Here is a 19,649-nt window from a genome sequence, read left to right on the forward strand (position 1 = left end):
CCACGTTGCCATTGATTTGCCTTTATATTAAATATATGCAAACATTTTCTTTTATTTATAGACTTAAAAAAACACAAATCAAACGTTAGTACAATAATGTAAATGGTGCATTGTCTAAAAAACTAAGAAAACAAATAATTATAGATAGGTTCAGCAACAATAAATTTATCGAAAATGGCGATCTGATTTTATAGTCTCTTTTTGTTTTGTATCTGCTATTATTACTCAACATTGGCAAATCACCGATAAAGAGTGACAGCCATAATATAAAAGAAGAAGAATTATAGATTTCCTTGTAGTGTGTACATTACCAAAATTTGCATTGCCAAAATATAATCAACATCGCGTAAGTCTACCAACCCGCACTAGGCCAGCGTGGTGGACTAACGCCTAATCCCTCTCAGTAGCACAGGAGTCCCGTGCCCAACAGTGGGACAGTATATAATACAAGGCTGATATTATAATCAACATCACTATCATCGAGTTATGACGAGTTGAAGGGTCAGTAAACCTGAAGCACACGCGACATACGCCAGTAATCAAGTCACGTGACATCTACCGCATCTTATCACAACAAATACCTGCGTCGGAAATCAATCATATTGTACTCCGCGGACCGCGACTCATAACGACGTCATATTAAATAAATGTATCTGTTTTACCGGAATTCGTACCATTCAACTACATTAAAATCAAACACAGATGTAGAAAAGTAATTGCTCTTTATGTGTTAAAGAAAGTTTGTGATGGAATGAATGCTTTTAATTTGCAATCACGACACTTACAGACTAGGTTTTAAAATCAATAGCAATAAAGGATTTTTCATAAAATCTTTGCGAGGACTTGAAAAAGATTATGCTTACAAATATAAGGCAAGTGCCTTATCTTGCATTTAATCAAAATATTATAATATAAAAAAATATATAATTTAATTTATCTTTGTGAATTTATCGTTCGCTTTAACGGTGAAGGAAAACATCGTGAGGAAACCTGCACATCGGAGAAGTTCTCTATAGGAATTTCGAAGGTGTGTGAAGTCTACCAATCCGCACTAGGCCAGCGTGGTGGACTACGACCTTAATCCCTCTCAATAGTAGAGGAGGCCCGTGCTCAGCAGTGGGCAAGTATATAATACAGGGCTGATATTATTATTATTTATTATTAAAAAAAATATTATAATACCTTTGTATCGGCGTAATTCCTTTTTTTTTGAGGCTTTTGTTGTCTTTACCACAATGTCAGCCCCATCATATCCTAAACATCATACCTATAGTGGCTTCAGATAGGGGTTTCGATAAATTACTTTGGTAGGCCCCAACCTTCAATAAATTAATACTAAAAGCATTATTAGCAGCCTTTTTTATAGGCCTTGTCCTAACACATTCTACGAATAAGTGCTGGACATCGTCCATGATACCGCACACTACGTCGTTGTGGTTAGCACTTTTTCCCATGAGGTGACGTAATTCCCTTACATGCAAGAGTGTTTCAAGCGAGGATCTCACGACGTTAATTATAATTGGCAAGAATATAAACACATATTAAATGAAAATGTGTTATCATATTTGGCTAAAGAATAAAGTTTTATAATGCAATGAACCAACACTGTTGCGAAATTACACACGAATTATATACCCATGTCATAACGCAACAAAAAGTTTTAAATATTAATCTCCACAATGAAAAAATATTGTACAAACGTAATAATCTCTATACCATATTATTTTAAAATATTTGTATATTTTTTTTATTTTCCATTTAGTAATCTGCATAACAGTAAAAACCTTCTCCTACTTATCGTAACTCAATTGAACTGTTTACTACATAAAACCTGGTTCGAGTGGGCACGATGATGTACACAACGGCCAGCGAGGATGATGTAACTGAGCAAACAGACCGAGATTGCATGATATCATATCTCTGCAGACCATTTCGCCCGTAACAAATGTAATAGTGTTACGAAAAACCGTTCCCGCTCGGTACCTCCTGCCCACTACCGCATGTCTGCGAGCCCGTGTTTTTATGAAGGGCTGACGCGATATAATTTTCTACGGCTTTATTGTAACACAAATAAAAGGACTGCAAAAAGCAACGGTTGTAAATTATACAAAATTAACTTTACTCTTTCACGTAATCACTAATTTTTATCCAAAATATTAACGAAACGTGAATAAATGAAGCATTCGACTCATAAACATGTTTTGAGGTACCAATTCCTAGTTCATTATTTCTATTACGTATGATGAAGATTGAGAAACACTGGCATAACGTGACAGTATTGTGACAAGGCGAAATCACACAATGAATGGCGAACGACACGAGACCTCCGCAATCCTTTAACAAGCAATAAAAGTGCGTGCGTCAAACATCCAATTGCTAATGTCAATCAATGTAATCATTTTTTTATTGGAGGTCGCAAACCATATGATATTGAATGAAATATTATACATCGCTTTTATCTAAAAAAGCCGAGACTTCGGTATCAGATAACATCAAACTTTCATAGAGGCCAAATAGGTGAAACCTTTATTTTTATTTATTTTATTTTACTTGAAACACAAACAGTATCTTATTTTATGAATAATCCAAACAGTGATATAGTTGTGTAATTACCGTTTACGCGTTTTCGCGTGTTGCTTATAATAAATTATGCTTGTTTAATGTTACCTATATCTACTAAACAGTAAATACATTATATACTGAGAATTAATGGAGTTAAAAATACTAAGAAATACAACAATAAATAAGAATAAAATGTCATTAAACCCTTTCAAACCAGTCATTAGCTTCAGTGCAAAATGATTGAACTTGAATTAAATAGATCTAAATCTAGCTGATAAACGAATTTATTATTAAAGAAATTGGCAGTTCTTATAAAGAAGTTAAAGAAGAAATGTATAAGTGATATCTTCGAAATAAATAAAATGTATAATTACTTAGTTTTCAATGTATAAAAACCTTATCCTAGTTCATAAAATAGTGCGCTTACGGGGGCTTTGCATACCATATTCAACCTTAAATACACCTAGTATACAATACAATAGTTTACAAGACACTTGTAGTAATATTTTTATTTAAAAAAAGTTCGAAAAATCCTAATATACAAAATTTCGATAACGCCCGAATAGTAAAAGCTCTTGATAATATATGTAGCACGTAGAACATTGGAAACAATATCACGGCGAACAAAATCAATAACCCTACGTGGTTTTGGCTAGCAACAGAGTGGTACGATATTACACTTGAGCGATATTTCTGTTTACTCACCTGATTCGTCGGATTTGTATCCGAACTCGTTGGGTTGCTTCTTCGATGCGGCTTGCACCTCGTCAAGTATTATCCGCCGCAGAGGCGTCATTAGCGTTTGTGGGCATTGTCTGAAATAAAATATAGACCCTATTAGCATGGATATAATAGACTTCGAAATATTATCGTGTATATTTTTTTGGTAAAGTATCTAGATCATGAAAGAGGGCTAAGTTTGTATTGTTTTAAATGAAGTTAGATGTTATTACAATGCCATGTTGGACTACAAAATAAGTTTATGAAAATAATTAAAATTTGTTTACAAACATAAATTAACCTAAATTAATTTTTAGCTTAAAATTTATAAACAACCAGTACATTAATTATACGTGAAAGCTTTCATGATCCAAAAAGCTTGAGGAAGCCACTATTCACAGAGATTAAAAATCGTCGATCCAAAGCATAAAAGTAAACCAACTGGGTCAACAGAATTTTATAAAGACTGTTTACGCATTCCACGAGTGAATTTCAATTACCTACAGCTTATCTTTAAAGTCAAGTTCATTTCCGAGCTACCAGAGTAATCATTTACGGCGTATGATGTAAAATAATTATTTATTGCTGATAAGTACTAGACATGTTTTCACACACATATCATCACGCATTTATCCCTAAAGCGGTATGCAGAGGGGCAACCGGGGCATTCACTTTTCGCCAAGTGTGTTCCGTCCCATGATGTGATAGGGGGCGAGCCAATAGCCATATAGGGTACAAATTCCAGACTCCGAGCTTGATACTGAGCAGAAAACCCAAATATCACTTTGCCTGACCCGGGATTCGAACCCAGAAGCGCTGCCTTACCGCGCATGTAGTATTACTACGCCACCGAGGCAGTCCGTCAGCTTTATTTTAAATGCCAGCAAAATGTGATAAAATTTTTAAAATTTATTCCTCAGAGAACGCTTTTATAGATTATAATTAATTATAATAATTATTAAATATTGTAAATAGACACCGAAGTAATTTAATTTTTAAATATTGTTCGATTATACACTCTAATTTTTACAATAATAAATTATTTATAATCGAGAGCTTTCCTGCTTAAATCCATGGTAATAATTATTAATATTTCAAATGCGAAAATAACTCTGTTGAATGTCTGCTACGCTTTGACAAGTAAATATTTGAAATTATTTTTATGAAATGCGGTACGGAGTAAGTTTGATCCATAGAAAACGTAGACAGGCTACTTTTTATTTCGGAGAAAACATAATAAAATTGCTGTCCCAAAAAAACCATATCGTGTGAACGATGCCGCAAACAACACCTAGTATCTTATATGATAGAAATTTTGGAAGCTGCTGAATATACAGGTGCAGTAAATAACCTCTAGCTGGGATCGGCAGTTGTTAATTGAATGTGACTATGAACATTCGCCTAATGAAGTTTGATAAGGAAAGTGATGGTTATGAGTCATGTGGAATCCACGTCGTCAGCAGGAGTAGATATTATCTAGTATATGGTAGTAAAAAAACATATTAATATTATGTGGCATGCTAAAATTATAAATAATTTGATCAATAGTTTTACTTCGGCACAGCGGCGCGGCCTACGCGTAAAATGCTAAGAACTATATACCTAATATTTTTGTATATTATTCTAAACTCATATTGGGACGTACATAAGTACTCCAAAAGTGTAATTACTAATATTATTATCTTTTTAAACGTAAACTCGATTCTCAAATACTATAATTTTCTATAATTATGATATTTTTCCAAAATTATGATTTTTGATCATTTATGTTTCGTTCAATTATTTAACACTTTCGTATGGATCAATGATCGATACCCGAAATCGCTGATGTTTTTCATCCCTTCATTTAGTAGACAATTATATTATAAGTAGCATTTATTTAACTTATACTCCTACATATATAAATGAGTAATCTTTTGTATAGATCATTCGTATGTCGTGCTCAATAACATAAAACTTACAAGGCCGTACTTTTAAAAGATAATCCGGCGAGGGAGATGATTCTGCTACAGAGCGCTTGACGACGACTTTGGCATCGATCGCATCTGAAATACTAAAGCTGGAGGGTCGCCTTATACGCGCACATAAACCGGGAGATCACACAAAAAGAACACGTGAAAATCGCTGTTCTTTTATCAGCTTTCTATGTTGGTTTCTTTTTAAGCCACGGCGTTTGTTTAGTTTTTGTTTGAAGAACTAAGAAATATATTTTTGCTGCGTCGCTGTCTAATGATAAACGAATTTGTAAATTACTAATAAATTATAGAAATCATCATTTTAGAGCATAGAGAAATCTACTGAATAAATATTAAACTGATTTCTCTATGCTGTATAATATTATGTATATTTTTAAGCAATTGTGTTAAAGTAAAATTAGATTAGTAATTTTGTACTACGTGCGTAAGCAAATATGACGTTCAACTACAATTATTTTTATAAGCTAAATATAAACAGACACGCATTCACTTTTTAAAAATATCGAATTAAGTTTCCGCCGGGTCGAGCATGCCTCGTATTTTATTAAAATATTAAATAAGCAATTACAAAGTCTCAAACATAGCTTCAATAACATGGATAAGTCTCTATTTTAGTCATGAAACTGTCGCAAAATCTCGACATCAGACAACACAATAAAACCCACAAACTTACGTCAATGCAATTGCTTTACAAGTCATAATTTAATAAACTTAACAAATTATATTGTTAAGAGTCCCTTGTGAAAAACATCAAACATGGCGGTTTTAATATTAAATTTTAGTCAAACGACACTTTAACTAAAAGTTTTAAATAATCAAAAGTAGCATAATTAGTTACGAAGATATTAATTTTCCCCAATGATTAAAGGAAAAAACTAAGCGGACGTTCACATTTAGTTTGTAATGAAACATATGTTGGATTCTTTAACTTTCGGCAGTCTGATAGTTGTAAAACAAAATGCGGACGTGCACGTCTGTCTGTCTGTACGATATATAAAGAGGTCACTGCTCCCGCTCTGGAAAAGAAAGCAAACGTCTATGGTCATATTGACACGAGCATTTTGTACATCCTTATTTTACTTATAGTCAAATATACTTTTGGTCTCTTGGACATGTTAATGAGATAAATGCGTTTCCCAAGATAGTTCAATGCGAAGTACTCGATAATGTACGCTAATGAGAGGCAAATTGCATGCATGCGCTGTAAACACACCCACAGCTCACTAGATAAAGCAGATTAGAGCTCGTTGCTGCATGAACAGGTACGTTGGGTAATTAACTGTGAATATTGGAGCAGTGCACAATGTCGCCAGTGCATTGACTCCTGCCGCCATTACTATCAGGAGCATCCGTATCGTCCCACGCGATTTCTCGCGCCAATTTATACGTCCACCGAGCCATCCTACGACCTCAACCCACAGACCTTAAAGGAATTGTTTCAACTTTAAGAAAAATAGAAAGTGTATAGCGTGAGCGTGCATTGTATCGTAGGTACAGACTCCAATGCAATCGTAGATGACTGCATGAAATGACCTCAGCCATCGCAGACTGCCAAGTTTCGCAAGTCTATTTTGAGATTGTTTGGTCGTAGGATATTGGTGCAATCGACACTATTACTACGCACTTGTACGTGGGTAGTTAAAAATTCCACTGCCCAATCTCATAATGTGAAAAAATAATGTGCACAATGTCGTGCGCTTTGAAAATGCTGTTAAAAGTGTAGTAAATACAAATTTTTTTCACAGTATTTACTGTATTCTGTGTACGTGTTATGTGGTAATTATACAGCGCGTAATTTATTGAATGCATTTAAGCATGCGTATAATTATAATTGAATTTCAGTAGGTATTTGCGTTTTCAAGTTTCTTTACTATAAAGCATTAATTCAATAAGTAATATTTAAACAATAGCGTCGTACTGTGATACAACATTCCGATGCCGCTATAGGACAGTTCTCGTGTCACGAAATAATATAACCAGTTATAGACTCACCGCCGTCTTCAATAAACGTTCCCAATCGGTTTTTTGAACATCGCAAAATGGACAAATCACAATAAAGTTATTTTTGGGTTTACTCATGACTTCTTCGATTGATTTATTCTCGAGATCGGGTCAAAATTAAGTTTGAGGTCGTTTATTGAAAACGACCGTAAATAATAAAATCTATAGTAAAAGTATAATTTTGAAAAATACGTTATATAATATTTACAAGAGAAATTTTGATTGGTCCTACATTACATTCTCTGTCCTGCCGTTGTTAACAGCAACAAATAAAAAAAATTGCTACGATAAATGAGTAAAAGGCTACAAAATATCGAAATTGTAACAATTTAAGGTTTTACGTAACACATAATGTGCATCAAACATCGGCAATTGGCATCGTAGCACCAAATTTACGCTCTCTTGCAATGTGTGAAATAATTGGAGCGTTTTACAAAATGTAGCATGTTAAAAAGCGTAATGTCTGCCGCTAGCAAATTCCAAGCCCTGTAACGACACGTAGTAATGAATGAACAAGTAATAAACAAAGATCGATAAGCTGGCACCGGACTGGCTAATGGTCTAGGTTCTTTGAAATGTACATATAGACACCATGAATGCGGTAGCGCGTGATGTCCCACTCATTACCAAGAAAGCATTACGTCTTTAGGTATTGGGCAAACTATAGCTTTTAAATACAAGGGGTTTTAAACACCTTCAACCAATTTTGTAACGTCGCCGTTACCACATTCGGTGCGATTGTAAAATCTTTCCAGTCTAGTTAATTTAAAGAGTGAAACACCAAGTGGGCTAAATGCTCTGCTTGAAGAATCGTCATTTTAAATATTTGGAAAAGAGTTAATGAATATTCAACCAGAATCCATAACAAATACGAGGCAATTTTGGATGATGTGTTTTGCACATAGCTAGTTTAGTGGCACCGTGTTTTTTTATAATATCGTAGAACTTAATAAACCGGTTCAATATTTAAAACTCGAGGTCTATATTTTAATCCTAGAATTCCGTTTTAGCACAATTCATAATATTTTTTTCTTAAAATGAATGCTGTCAAGCTATTTAGCAAACACTTTCTGCTATGGAACAAAGTAAACTACGATATTCAGTTTAGTTTTCATCGTAGATTTTTTAATGAAATTAAATACGTAGGCAAATTGCCATATTATATTTCTAGTTGTTTTTGAAGATCTATTCGGTTATATAGGTTTTGTTTATTATGTTTCCTATAATTCGAAACCAAAGTTGGTGAAAATAGCGATCGGATTTTTAATCTCTTTTTGTTTTGTATCTGCTATTATTACACGACATTGGCTAAATCACTGATCAATACACGGTGACAATCACAAGCAAGAAGAAAGATCTATTCATTTTAAACTATACATTATACGTATACGGTTAAGTATATCAAAATCGAAATGATTGCATGATTTAAGAGTATATTTCATTTTAATAGAGCGATAAGAAGACTAGCGTGTCATTCATATGGGGAAAAAGATCTATTAAACAAGTATTTATGTGCGTAAAATTACGAGATTAGAAAAAATTACAGTACGATAAATAAACATAGTAATTTTCCGTATTATAAAAACTACGCCGTAAAGGACACGCCTCACTTACTACGTGTTTATAATCGTGACGCGCAGGATGAGTAACACAAATGTGGTCCTAAAGAACATAAAATATCGGACCCGAGCGAGCACGGCACGACGTAACGATTAATATTCTATTAGCGATATGAGATATATTACGCCCTTTAGGCAGACCTAACTTTATAATTTATATCGCAAGTGCGTGCACGTAAAAATACATGTAGTCTAGGAGAAACAAAGGTGATTCAAAGTGAGCGCGTATAATCCCCTAAGGGTCAATGCCTGGAAGTTCAATGCAATGCATTAATATTGACTCCCTTAACAATGAACTTTATAGTAATCATTGATCTGCTGATTTCTAGTTTCGTAAAATGACAGTCAAAGGGAGAACACTATCTAATCACTACTTGAATAAACAATTCCAATCGATCTTGTGAATGGACCCATAACACTATGTTTTTTCCTCTTTACAAATCATTTCTTTTGATTTGTTGATTCTAGAAGATTTAAATTGGGTTTGTTCATTGCAATTGGCCATAAGGTAATCATTGATTAAAATAGTGAAATAAAAGATTTATTCATATGAAATTTAATTATTATATATGTGTTGTAATGGTAAATTAAATTTAAAAAAATATAATATTCTGAAATTTACACAAGCAATTTTATCAATCTCTAATCTCTGTCATACTCCAAAGCCATCATCACTGTTTTTTATTAAAGGTAAACAATGTGGAAATGCAATTTCTCTGGCAGTAAAAAAAATTGCATGGTATAACTTCCATCAGGTTGGTCACCAGAACATTTGCACATCATCTAATATTTTAAAATATCTACAACAATATTTCGATTTTTTTAGTTTTGCATTGACATATACATAAAATAGGCACCTCTTTTTTAGGTCCCATATGCAAAGGATGCCTATTACTAAGCTATGCTGTCCATATTTTGTCTGTGCAATAATTAAAGTTGTCTATCCATTGATCTAAAACCATAATATGTAGCAAGGAGAAAGTCTTGCAAGATGTTAAAACATTTCAACAATTAATTTATATTACAAGATGATATAAGTCCATCTAGATTAGACTCTCATGAAACTTTATCATTTTCATTTGCTTTACAGTATGATCCTGAAATCTGTATAAGTAGTGTATATGTTATCAGAATTTATGAGTGGATTTATAATCCAGAAGAATTACTTTAATGTCACATTTTGACATCATGTGTTTGCATAATATTATTATGCATTATACACCACTATACATAGAAAACAGGAGCAACAATATACAAATACATCAATAATTATATAATTAAGATAATGAAGATTTTTAGAAAACATAGTGAAATTTTTAGGATACAAATACTGAAATTATTATATAAAATTTGGTACAAAAATTATTTAGGTTTATTGATAAAATATTCTTACAATAAATTATACATTAACAATGAATGCAAATAAGGAGTATAAACTGTATTGTCTAAGTTTAGATAGGTGAAAAAAATTGACAGTAGACCACACCCTTCCCTATTCCTGGTACATGGTATTACTCTAAAATGATAAAGTATGCTATGATAACTTTTGATGGTTCTTACCCACCCTAAAAAAAATAATATATCTAGTTATGCTAGCTTTTATTGTTATCTCTACAATGTAGGATATTACTTGAAGTATATTCTGTATTAATGTTTTATGTAATATACACTTCACATAAGTATAAAATGAATATCACACTTGTCACCTATGACTACTAGTTCTCAATAGAAAGCATTGTGATTATGTACTAAAAAATAATAATTTAAACTATTCATTACTAATTAATAAGTAGTTCCATTGATAAATCAAAGTCTGGAGGCTAGGGAGCCATGTATGAATCATCAAAAAAATATATATTTTGCTCAACATTTTTTCTTTCTTTGTAAACATTGTTATCACGATTGGAAAGAATAGTGTTAATTCAGAATGTACCCGGCTTATCGCTTATCAAGTCCATGTGTGTTTATCAAACAACTTGTTATATGCTAGAAACTCATTGCATTAAACCTGTTCGGTACAATTACAAAACTTACTTTTCTGTCAAATATTGAGTCGTCCAGTAAAGTACTTCGCCAGGCAGTTCAGCTTCGGTAATGGTATAACCAGCTATGTGAACCGGTAGCTGGTCCTCGGGATTCACAGTGGCCGCAAAGTTCTCGAAAAACACTCGATACGACGTCAAATAATCTTCTTTATCACCCATATTCAAACTTTACTTATATTTTAGCTATTTTTTAGGAATATCGAGTGAATAATCAATGAGCAATTCCTTGTTTAACGATTAGGACCAAACTTTCATAAATGTAGCACTTTTAGGAAATTATCCTAATACTTAAGCACTTTTTCACTTAAAATTAAAATTAAATCACATAATCTTAATAACTAAAACCCACTTTTAATTGTTAGAAATTTTATAAAAATCAAAACATAAAGAATACATCGCCCTCATTGATAAACCAACTCTTGTCATGTCTGATGTCAGACAGCGTGTGAGTTGCCAAGCAATAAAATTAAGGACCCCACAGATGTCAATATTTTTAATTCATACTTTTATTCCCCGATGAAAACAAAACAATGATCAATGTTGAATTCATTGTTTGCTACTTTTAAATGATATAATGAATATTTCAGATAATATTATCCAATATACAGTATACAGTACCCATATGATCCTATTTTTGAAAACCTTGCAAGCTTAGACCTTACAAATCCCAGTTTTTATATTTTGCTATCTATCAGTTCCTGTTAAAGATCCCGCCGAACAATATGAGGTACGTTTACACAATGACGCTTGCGCTTGATAGCAGAAATAGACGTCGCAGTTGTACCTATTACCTACAAATGCACGATATCGTTGCCGAATAATAATGTTGCGCGGAACCACAGTGGAGGTATTACTTACATTAATCAATTTAATTTGAATAATTATTAATCTATCTATACTTATAATAAATCTGTAGAGAGGTCAATTCTGTACATGAAATATATTTCCAAAATAACTATCAGGGGGTGATTAGGGATCGATACTGATGCCAAAAATGCAATTAGTAAAATTTTTGTCTGTCTGTATAACCGTTATAGAAACAAAAACTACTCGACGGATTTTAACGAAACTTGGTACAATTATTTGTCATACTCCTGTGCTGGTTATAGTATACTTTTCATCACGCTACAATTAATAGGAGCAGAGCAGTGAAGGGAAATGTTGGGAAAACGGGAGAAGATACTCCATTTTTTAAGCTTCCGTCGCGTGTGCAACCTTAATGGTTAAAGCTACGCAGAAATCATGTATGACGGAAATGTTCTCCTTAAAATTATGTAAAAAATATCCCACGACAGCATATGTCTATGTTTTATGGTTGACTCACAATAACACGTGTAACTCCCGATAGCTTAGCAGTTCGAAGCTTTCTCATTATATTTGTCTACTCTTACGTTTATAACACTCTCAGTCATCCTTAATTAAAAAAGATAACATTATTAAATATATTATACATGAAATACGCTAATAATAAGCCATCACGCGTGAATACTGAATCATGCTATAAGCTTTCTTCGATTTCACCAGGATCCCATCATCAGACCCTGACCGGACAATTGGACCACCTGCATACCACCATACATTAAAAAAACATCCCGACAAATTGAGCACCTCCTCCATTTTTGAAGTCCGAAATCCACGCGGGCGAAGCTGCGAGCGGAAGCTAGTTTACAATAAACTTATACATTTCGACATTATGATATCCATCTGTGGATAGGTATCAACACTTGCCTCGTAATTATTTATTTAATAATTTCTGTACCTTTGGCAACACTTTAACTGTCAAATTACACTGTCGAATAAACTCAGCTAGCTATACGTAACTATTTTTTATTTATAGTTAGATTGTGAGGAATAGTCTGCAAACATTATTTTGTAGACTATTATTCCTCATATTTTAATATGGAAAATAAAGATTGAACGAGGATTGAACTAAAGTAATAATTCAGTCTGGTAACATTATAATTATTTTTGCTGGTAAACCAGGCAAGTAGCGAGCGTTTTTTGAAATTTATTTCGTATTTTTTTTTTTTATAGAAAAAGTGAATATAAACCATATTTTGTTTACTTTTGAATATACAGCAATGTTTTTTTTTCTTAGTTAAAGATAACCGTAGCATTAAGTAAGTTTGCGAAAAGTTTTAAAAACCAACAGTAAATATTAAATTGGGAGGCATACAAAACACGTCACATAGCTATTGATTATTTGTATGTAACGAACAGGTATTTCACCACTTGCAATAAGTTTCGGTAAGTTTTGCTATAGAGACATTTCATTTATGTTAATAATTCTTTGTGAATAATATAAGCTAAAAATAATTTGACCTCGACGATACTTTATAAATGATGAATATTCATTGATATTTCAATCCACTTTTTTGTCGCATACTTTGACATAATACCTAAATCGTCACTAATTATAAAGCATTTAAAGATTAGGTTTGGCTCCTATATTATCTTGTATCATAATTAGCTATCAGGGTTAGTTCCAAATGTTCCAATACGTGATTGATAATACATATTGATAAGATTGATATAAATTAAACTACTTCAATCGTCTCTTAGTAGCCAGTGTATAATCATTACTTCAATTCAACAGGCTTTTACAGATACTCGACGCTAAAATGCCGTCCATAACAGGAAAATATCAACACTACAAAAATGAAAATATTGATGACTATTTTACTGCAGTGGGTACGTATTTTCGTGTTTTTCTTTAACATCTGTTTAATCACATTTTAAAGAGCACTTGCATAAATACTGTGAAATAAATTTATCCATTTAAATACATTGCTTTTATTACACATTATCTTCATTTGAAATGGTTTTATAGATTAAGGTTTTATCAAACTTTATAAAAAGTCCTTAAGTGTATAACATAATTATTGTTTTATTTATAGGTGTACCATATATGGGCCGTAAAATGATGTCTATGTCCTCTCCGTTGATGGAAATTACTATGGATGGAGACACTATGACTATAAAGAATTCGTCATTGATGAGGACTGTTGATTACAAATTCAAGTTTGGAGAAGAATATGAAGAAAATATGCCCAACACTGTTATTAAGGTTAACTAACATTTCTATTTTTATCAAACCTGTTTTATATTATAGCATTCAATTAATAAGATTATATGATAATCAACTTATTAGGGCAAATTTTAACTTGATAAATACTAGTATGAGAAATTGTTGGGAGTGCAAATTTTACTCTTTCATTCAAAAATACACACATGCACATAACATTTTAATAATAAATTATAGAGTAAAGAAAAAATCAGAAAACTGACCTGGCGAGTTTTGTTAAAATATTCATTAATCATGGACAATATTTGGCATAAAGTTAACAGAGGTAAAAACAAGTATTTAGTTTTATTTAGTAATGCAATGTCCAGACCAACCGGTATTCTGTCATTTTATATAATTTTAAACATAAGTATTTTTGCACAAAACTTGCAGATTCTGTACTCTGATTTTTATCACTTTGTAGTCAAGTTCATATCATATATGGTGATGGCATGTGTGTATTTCTAATTGAAAGTGTGATATTTGCACTCCAAATATAAGTAATGAAATATTAAACAAAAATTATTAGTTTTCTTTTTATTTCAGAGTGTAACAACTAAGGTAAATGATAATGAAATTGAAACAAAGTCTATAATACCTGAAACTAATGCAAAATGTGGAAGACATTACCTTTTTACTGATGATGAGTGTGTTGTGGTGAGTTTTAATAAATTCATATGGGAAAGTTAAATTTGCAATGTTCTTTATATATAATGCTTTAAATGTGTACCTTGTCACTTGCTAAATAGTGTAAAATGATTTTTCATTGTACATATATTTTTATTTATAATCAGAAACTAATTCTTGTTGATTTTTGGCTGATGGCCACAGAATAAGACTAATATTTATTTGTATGGTGTTCTTAAAACCTTAAATTTCACTATCTTATTGTGGTTTCCTTGTGGTTCTGCCCACATTAAAAAGTTTTTCAGGGATAAATATTTTCTCACTATAACAACTATGGTATAACACTCAGGAGTAATGTATTATCCGATTAGTAAAAAAAATCAAAATCGGTTTTGTAGTTCATTCAAAAAAAATTGGTTTATATAATTAGGATATAGATTTAAAAAATCGTTATGTTGTTTTAGACACTGACTCATGAAAATGCGGCTGTTCCTGGAAAGCGTTACTTCCGCAGGGTTCCCTAAATTATGCAGAATTTATCATATTGAGGAAGTAACAATTGTAAGCTACAGTATGTATAGTGTAATGGAATTACTCATTTTTATACTTTATAACCTATTATTCAATGAAGGGGTTTCAAAAAGCAAATTCATTTTTATCTTGCTTACATATGTACACAGTTAAAAGAGGTTAATGCCAATAAATAGCTAAGTTAATTTCCATTTATTAACAGGCAGGTCAATTATCAATTTAATGGATATATGGACTGTGAACTGAATTAGTACATAGTACTTTCAGTACTTACTTATTATTTTTAACTTAATTGAGTAATAATTATTTAGGACATGTTATGTGATATTCTTTTTATACAATAAAATATTTTTTTTTATTATATTTTGATATTCCCCATATTTTTTTATTTGTATTTTTGTATTTGTACATTGCTGTTACAGTGGATGTTGTTAAATATAAACTTTGTAATAAAATTTTACTTTTATTTAATATTCCCCGCATGTACTTCTCATTACATGACATTATTATAAGTTTTCTAAAGCAAAAATGATGAATAATGGCGGCTTTGGTACCATAAATCATCCTGCATGCAGGATATTAACATTTATGGACATATACACATACACCTACTTACCTTCAGCAAAATACCTAATACTTTAACAAAAATTATCCTTATAGGATTTATAGAAATACTTGACAGCCTATTATATATTTGTGAACATGACATATTGCAATTTTTTTTTTGTATATATATCCGTAAATTTGGCAAGATTATGTAAGTAATATTATAAATAACCATACTGTATTCTTATCATTGTCAAGTGTGCGGTTTATCTTAAATTCTAAAGAGAAGCTGCGAGCATCTTCTACATTACTCATTACATAAGTACTTAATTATTTCATTTTATTGTAACTGTAGTCATAGTATATTAAAATGCCGTCGGTTGTTGGGAAATATCAGCATTACAAAAATGAAAATATTGACGAATACTTCAGTGCTGTCGGTAAGTTTAAAGTTATTAATTTTTGTTGCGAAATAAGGCGTCGTTTTATAATAATAAATGATTTTACTAAAATATATTTCTTATAGGCGTCCCTTATATGGCCCGAAAGATGATTGCGATGTCATCGCCGCTGATGGAAATTACCTATGATGGTAAAACAATGACCATTAAAAATAGTTCTTTATTACGAACAACGGAAAGTACATTTAAAATTGGTGTTGAGTATGATGAACATATGCCCGCTAACACCATAAAAGTAAGATTTCTTAACTTTGATGTCTCTACTCACTATTTATTCAATATACCTACTACTCTATTCCAATTTCCAAGGTCATCTATATATTTAGAGGTTAATTAGTAATGTAAAAATACGATTGCTTATTTTTTTTAAAACTCGCTCTTAAGCAGGGAGCAACTTTAATTTAGAGTTAAGAATAAATTTAAATAACACAATTAATGGTTCCTAATTGTTTTTAGAGTATAACTACATTTATAAACGATAACGAAATGGAAACAAAATCAGTAATACCAGATACAAATGAAAATACCTCCAGACATTATTTGTTTACTGACGACGAATGTATAATCGTAAGTTTTTTATTATTCATTATGGTTAATGGACACAAATATAATATGTTATACTAGCTTTTGCTAAATAATAAAGTCCCGCTTTATATTTTCTCGGGATAAAAAAAGTACCCACGGACTCAGGAGTAATGTAGCTTCCTATTAGTGAAAAAGAATATCAAAATCGGTTCAGTAGTTCCTAAGATTATCGCGTTCAAACAAACAAATTCTTGAGCTTTATATATTCGCTTAGAGGTAGAGTACGTAAGTCCAGCCCAAAAAAATCCAAGAGTTGGTACACTAAACATAGAGAGAAATGTATAATCCCAAACAACGCCCGCTAGCGTAATCACATCATAGTACACGTAAATCTGCAAGTTGAGCGTTTTGTATGCCTATAAGATTTGGAGCTAAAATACAGAAACGAGATTATGAATTGTATATTTATAATGTAATATGTATATTTATAACATAATTATATTGTTTCAGACCCTGACTCATGAAAAAGCTAAGATTGCTGGAAAGCGTTATTTTAGAAGATTATCGCAATAGGATATTGTAACAATTATCAAATAAAATAAACAAAAAGTTGAATGAGTTTCTTTTATTGTGTGCACCAGTAATGAACACAGTTAGGTGATATTATGAATAAAAATACCTCGTAAATTTTATCAAGGAAGTGGTAAAATAGATAAATAATGTAAAAACGCAACTTATTTTTTTAAAATACGTAATATGTTATCGAAACAGAGCGAAGCGTGATTCCTACATGCAGGATACAATATTTTTTTAATCTATATTATAACGTCACGAAATAGGGTATGACGTTTTAAAATGCAACAAATTTTAGGAGTATATGATATCCAGAAATAATGAAACCGACGATATATTGTGATCAAAGAAAAAAAGAGACAGAAAATTGTCGAGACGACTCGTTGCATTTGTGACATTACAAGCATTATCGATTTCGGATTTCGTTGTTTTGAATGTTTCTGATTGTTCGTTTTTTAGAGTTGAATCTGCTAAGAAATTTCGCATCAATTTTGGAAAAGTGCACAGCTTCATAATAACAAAAATGGTCGAGCACAGTTCACTTCATGATCAGGTAATATAATATTTTAGTTTTATACGTTTTCTGAATAGATTATAACCAGAAACTTGGGTTTCTGTCGACAGTCGAGTATCGGCAAATAAAAAAATTCGTCAAAATCTAACAATAAACGGCAAAAAAACGTTTACAAATTATTTGGTGCAATTGCATCGTGAGGGTAGACGCTAAATTCATTTCATACTTTCAGGAGCAACAAATAAAAAAACTGAAGCGACTATTAGAAGGCTGGCGTGTAGCTCTCTTGCCGTTAAAGTCCGTGATTTTATGGGAACAACAATGGCACCCTTGTGCTATAGTGGGAGCCTTATCCGTTTTCTACCTACTTATATGGTTAATGGACTTGAACACATTGGCATCATTCGCCATCATGGGCCTCATCTTAAATTTCATAGACTTCATTGTTCCTGTGATATGCAACTCTTTATATGGGCCCAGCTCTTGGACAGGACAGCAGGAAAAAATGTTTGAAGAAATTTGTAAAGACATTGTTGCCCATTATAACAAGGTTATATATAAAATACGCTCATTTTATGCTCTGAGAGAGACAAGTCCTTTCATGGTAAGTTTCCCAGTAATAGAAATATAATTGTGGCGCGCTTTAGGGGAGGCCTAAGTTCAGCAGTGGACAGTTGTAGGCTGATGAGTATGAGTATGAGAGTAATTTTTTTTTTTTAGTAATGTTATGTTTGTGCTAACTTGCTTAAAATTGAAAGACCAAATCTCAGATTTATGTGTCTACAGTAAACATGTTGTGGTAAAAATATTATTTTTATATTGATATATATTTTTTTTCTTGCATATATTACAAATAACAACAGGTAATCCAAATTATGTTTTTTTGACAGTACTACATAATCTCAATCAGTATGCTATGTACAATGGCATGGATTGCATCCTCTATCAACAACATATTCCTGTTGTACATCCTGTCGACAGTAATGTTCCTGTGGCCCGGCATCCAGCACCGAGGGATCTTCAACACATTACTTTCCATGGTCAACATGGCACCTAAAATGCCATACATAAAATCTGACTAATGCAATTTGCAGCTTTTGTCATAATCGGTCTGGTCATAATATTTAAGTCTAAGCTTAGCTTATTTTATATGAGCTTTAAATTAATGTGATGTGTGATATTATTACCATGGTATAAAGGCCTTAAGTGTCCATTCTTTATTGCTTATTTGCTAGGTAGCTTTATAGACTAGGGTCCCAGATGGACACATTTTATTGATTCCTTTGAAGAAAAAAAAAACTAGAATATCCAGAGATTTTCTTTTTCATTATTAGAAGAAAGTTATCTTTGTTTGGTTAGTTTGTCGAGTTATAGTTCTAGACAAATGTATGTTTAATGTAGTTATGATGTTTGTTAACTTCTGTATGTGGTAAGTTCAATTTTTTGTGAATATTCATTTTTATGAAATGTAAAGTAACTTACAATTTTCTTTAGAAATTACAATATTTGCAACTAGTTTGTAAGTATATATAAATTTAAAAATGCGATGGTGAGCAAATGGAATAAGCCAAACCAACAAGTATTTAAATGTCAACATATTGATCTCGTAAGATTTTATTCTAACTGCATGGCGTGTACATAATTTGTTTTGTTGTCTATATATTATTCGAAATAAAAGATGTTTATTTAGATTCTAGATGAACAATATATATTAATGGAGCATTTGTTTTGTGTTAATGCACATTTATCACTGGCAAGAGTAGGCGCTTAATAATTCAACACAAAAACGTTGTTTTAATTAAGTAGAATGCTGTGAACAAGACTTAGAAATAAATGTTTTTTTTAATGATAATTGCGGTTTTATTCTCAATTGCTGGATGTATGT

At 31.8% G+C, this 19,649-nt stretch overlaps 4 protein-coding genes across 6 annotated transcripts in view; 3 read left to right on the forward strand and 1 right to left on the reverse strand.

Moving 5' to 3' along the window:
• The window catches only part of LOC115442330 (titin), an 82,991-nt gene extending 71,613 nt beyond the window's left edge, over positions 1-11,378 (reverse strand). Inside the window, 2 exon segments of the mRNA XM_030167334.2 lie at positions 3,268-3,377; positions 10,913-11,378. Of these exon segments, the coding sequence (XP_030023194.2) occupies positions 3,268-3,377; positions 10,913-11,082 (280 nt within the window). The 5' untranslated portion in view covers positions 11,083-11,378.
• A 1,533-nt stretch (positions 11,379-12,911) lies between these two features.
• On the forward strand, positions 12,912-15,595 carry LOC115442335 (sodium/calcium exchanger regulatory protein 1). Of its 3 annotated transcripts, none has more exons than XM_030167338.2 (5): positions 12,912-13,170; positions 13,520-13,614; positions 13,821-13,990; positions 14,534-14,644; positions 15,079-15,595. In XM_030167338.2, exons 2-5 carry the CDS (start codon positions 13,545-13,547, stop codon positions 15,136-15,138), a joined length of 411 nt encoding a protein of 136 aa, XP_030023198.1. In that variant the 5' UTR covers positions 12,912-13,170; positions 13,520-13,544; the 3' UTR covers positions 15,139-15,595. The 3 variants fall into 3 exon arrangements, with proteins under 3 accessions (XP_030023198.1, XP_030023201.1, XP_030023199.1); XM_030167341.2 differs by having other exon boundaries at positions 12,951-13,170; positions 13,530-13,614; XM_030167339.2 differs by lacking the exon at positions 12,912-13,170 and adding an exon at positions 13,296-13,401.
• A 174-nt stretch (positions 15,596-15,769) lies between these two features.
• Positions 15,770-17,292, forward strand: LOC115442334 (fatty acid-binding protein 9). The gene is made up of 4 exons (XM_030167337.2): positions 15,770-16,131; positions 16,218-16,387; positions 16,609-16,719; positions 17,188-17,292. Exons 1-4 carry the CDS (start codon positions 16,062-16,064, stop codon positions 17,248-17,250), a joined length of 414 nt encoding a protein of 137 aa, XP_030023197.2. The 5' UTR covers positions 15,770-16,061; the 3' UTR covers positions 17,251-17,292.
• A 261-nt stretch (positions 17,293-17,553) lies between these two features.
• On the forward strand, positions 17,554-19,616 carry LOC115442333 (ADP-ribosylation factor-like protein 6-interacting protein 1). The gene is made up of 3 exons (XM_030167336.2): positions 17,554-17,803; positions 17,997-18,368; positions 18,655-19,616. Exons 1-3 carry the CDS (start codon positions 17,774-17,776, stop codon positions 18,844-18,846), a joined length of 594 nt encoding a protein of 197 aa, XP_030023196.2. The 5' UTR covers positions 17,554-17,773; the 3' UTR covers positions 18,847-19,616.
• Positions 19,617-19,649: the final 33 nt, after the last annotated feature.

This window comes from Manduca sexta, chromosome 17 (genome assembly GCF_014839805.1).
Source record: "Manduca sexta isolate Smith_Timp_Sample1 chromosome 17, JHU_Msex_v1.0, whole genome shotgun sequence".
Classification (NCBI taxonomy): Eukaryota; Metazoa; Arthropoda; class Insecta; order Lepidoptera; family Sphingidae; genus Manduca; species Manduca sexta.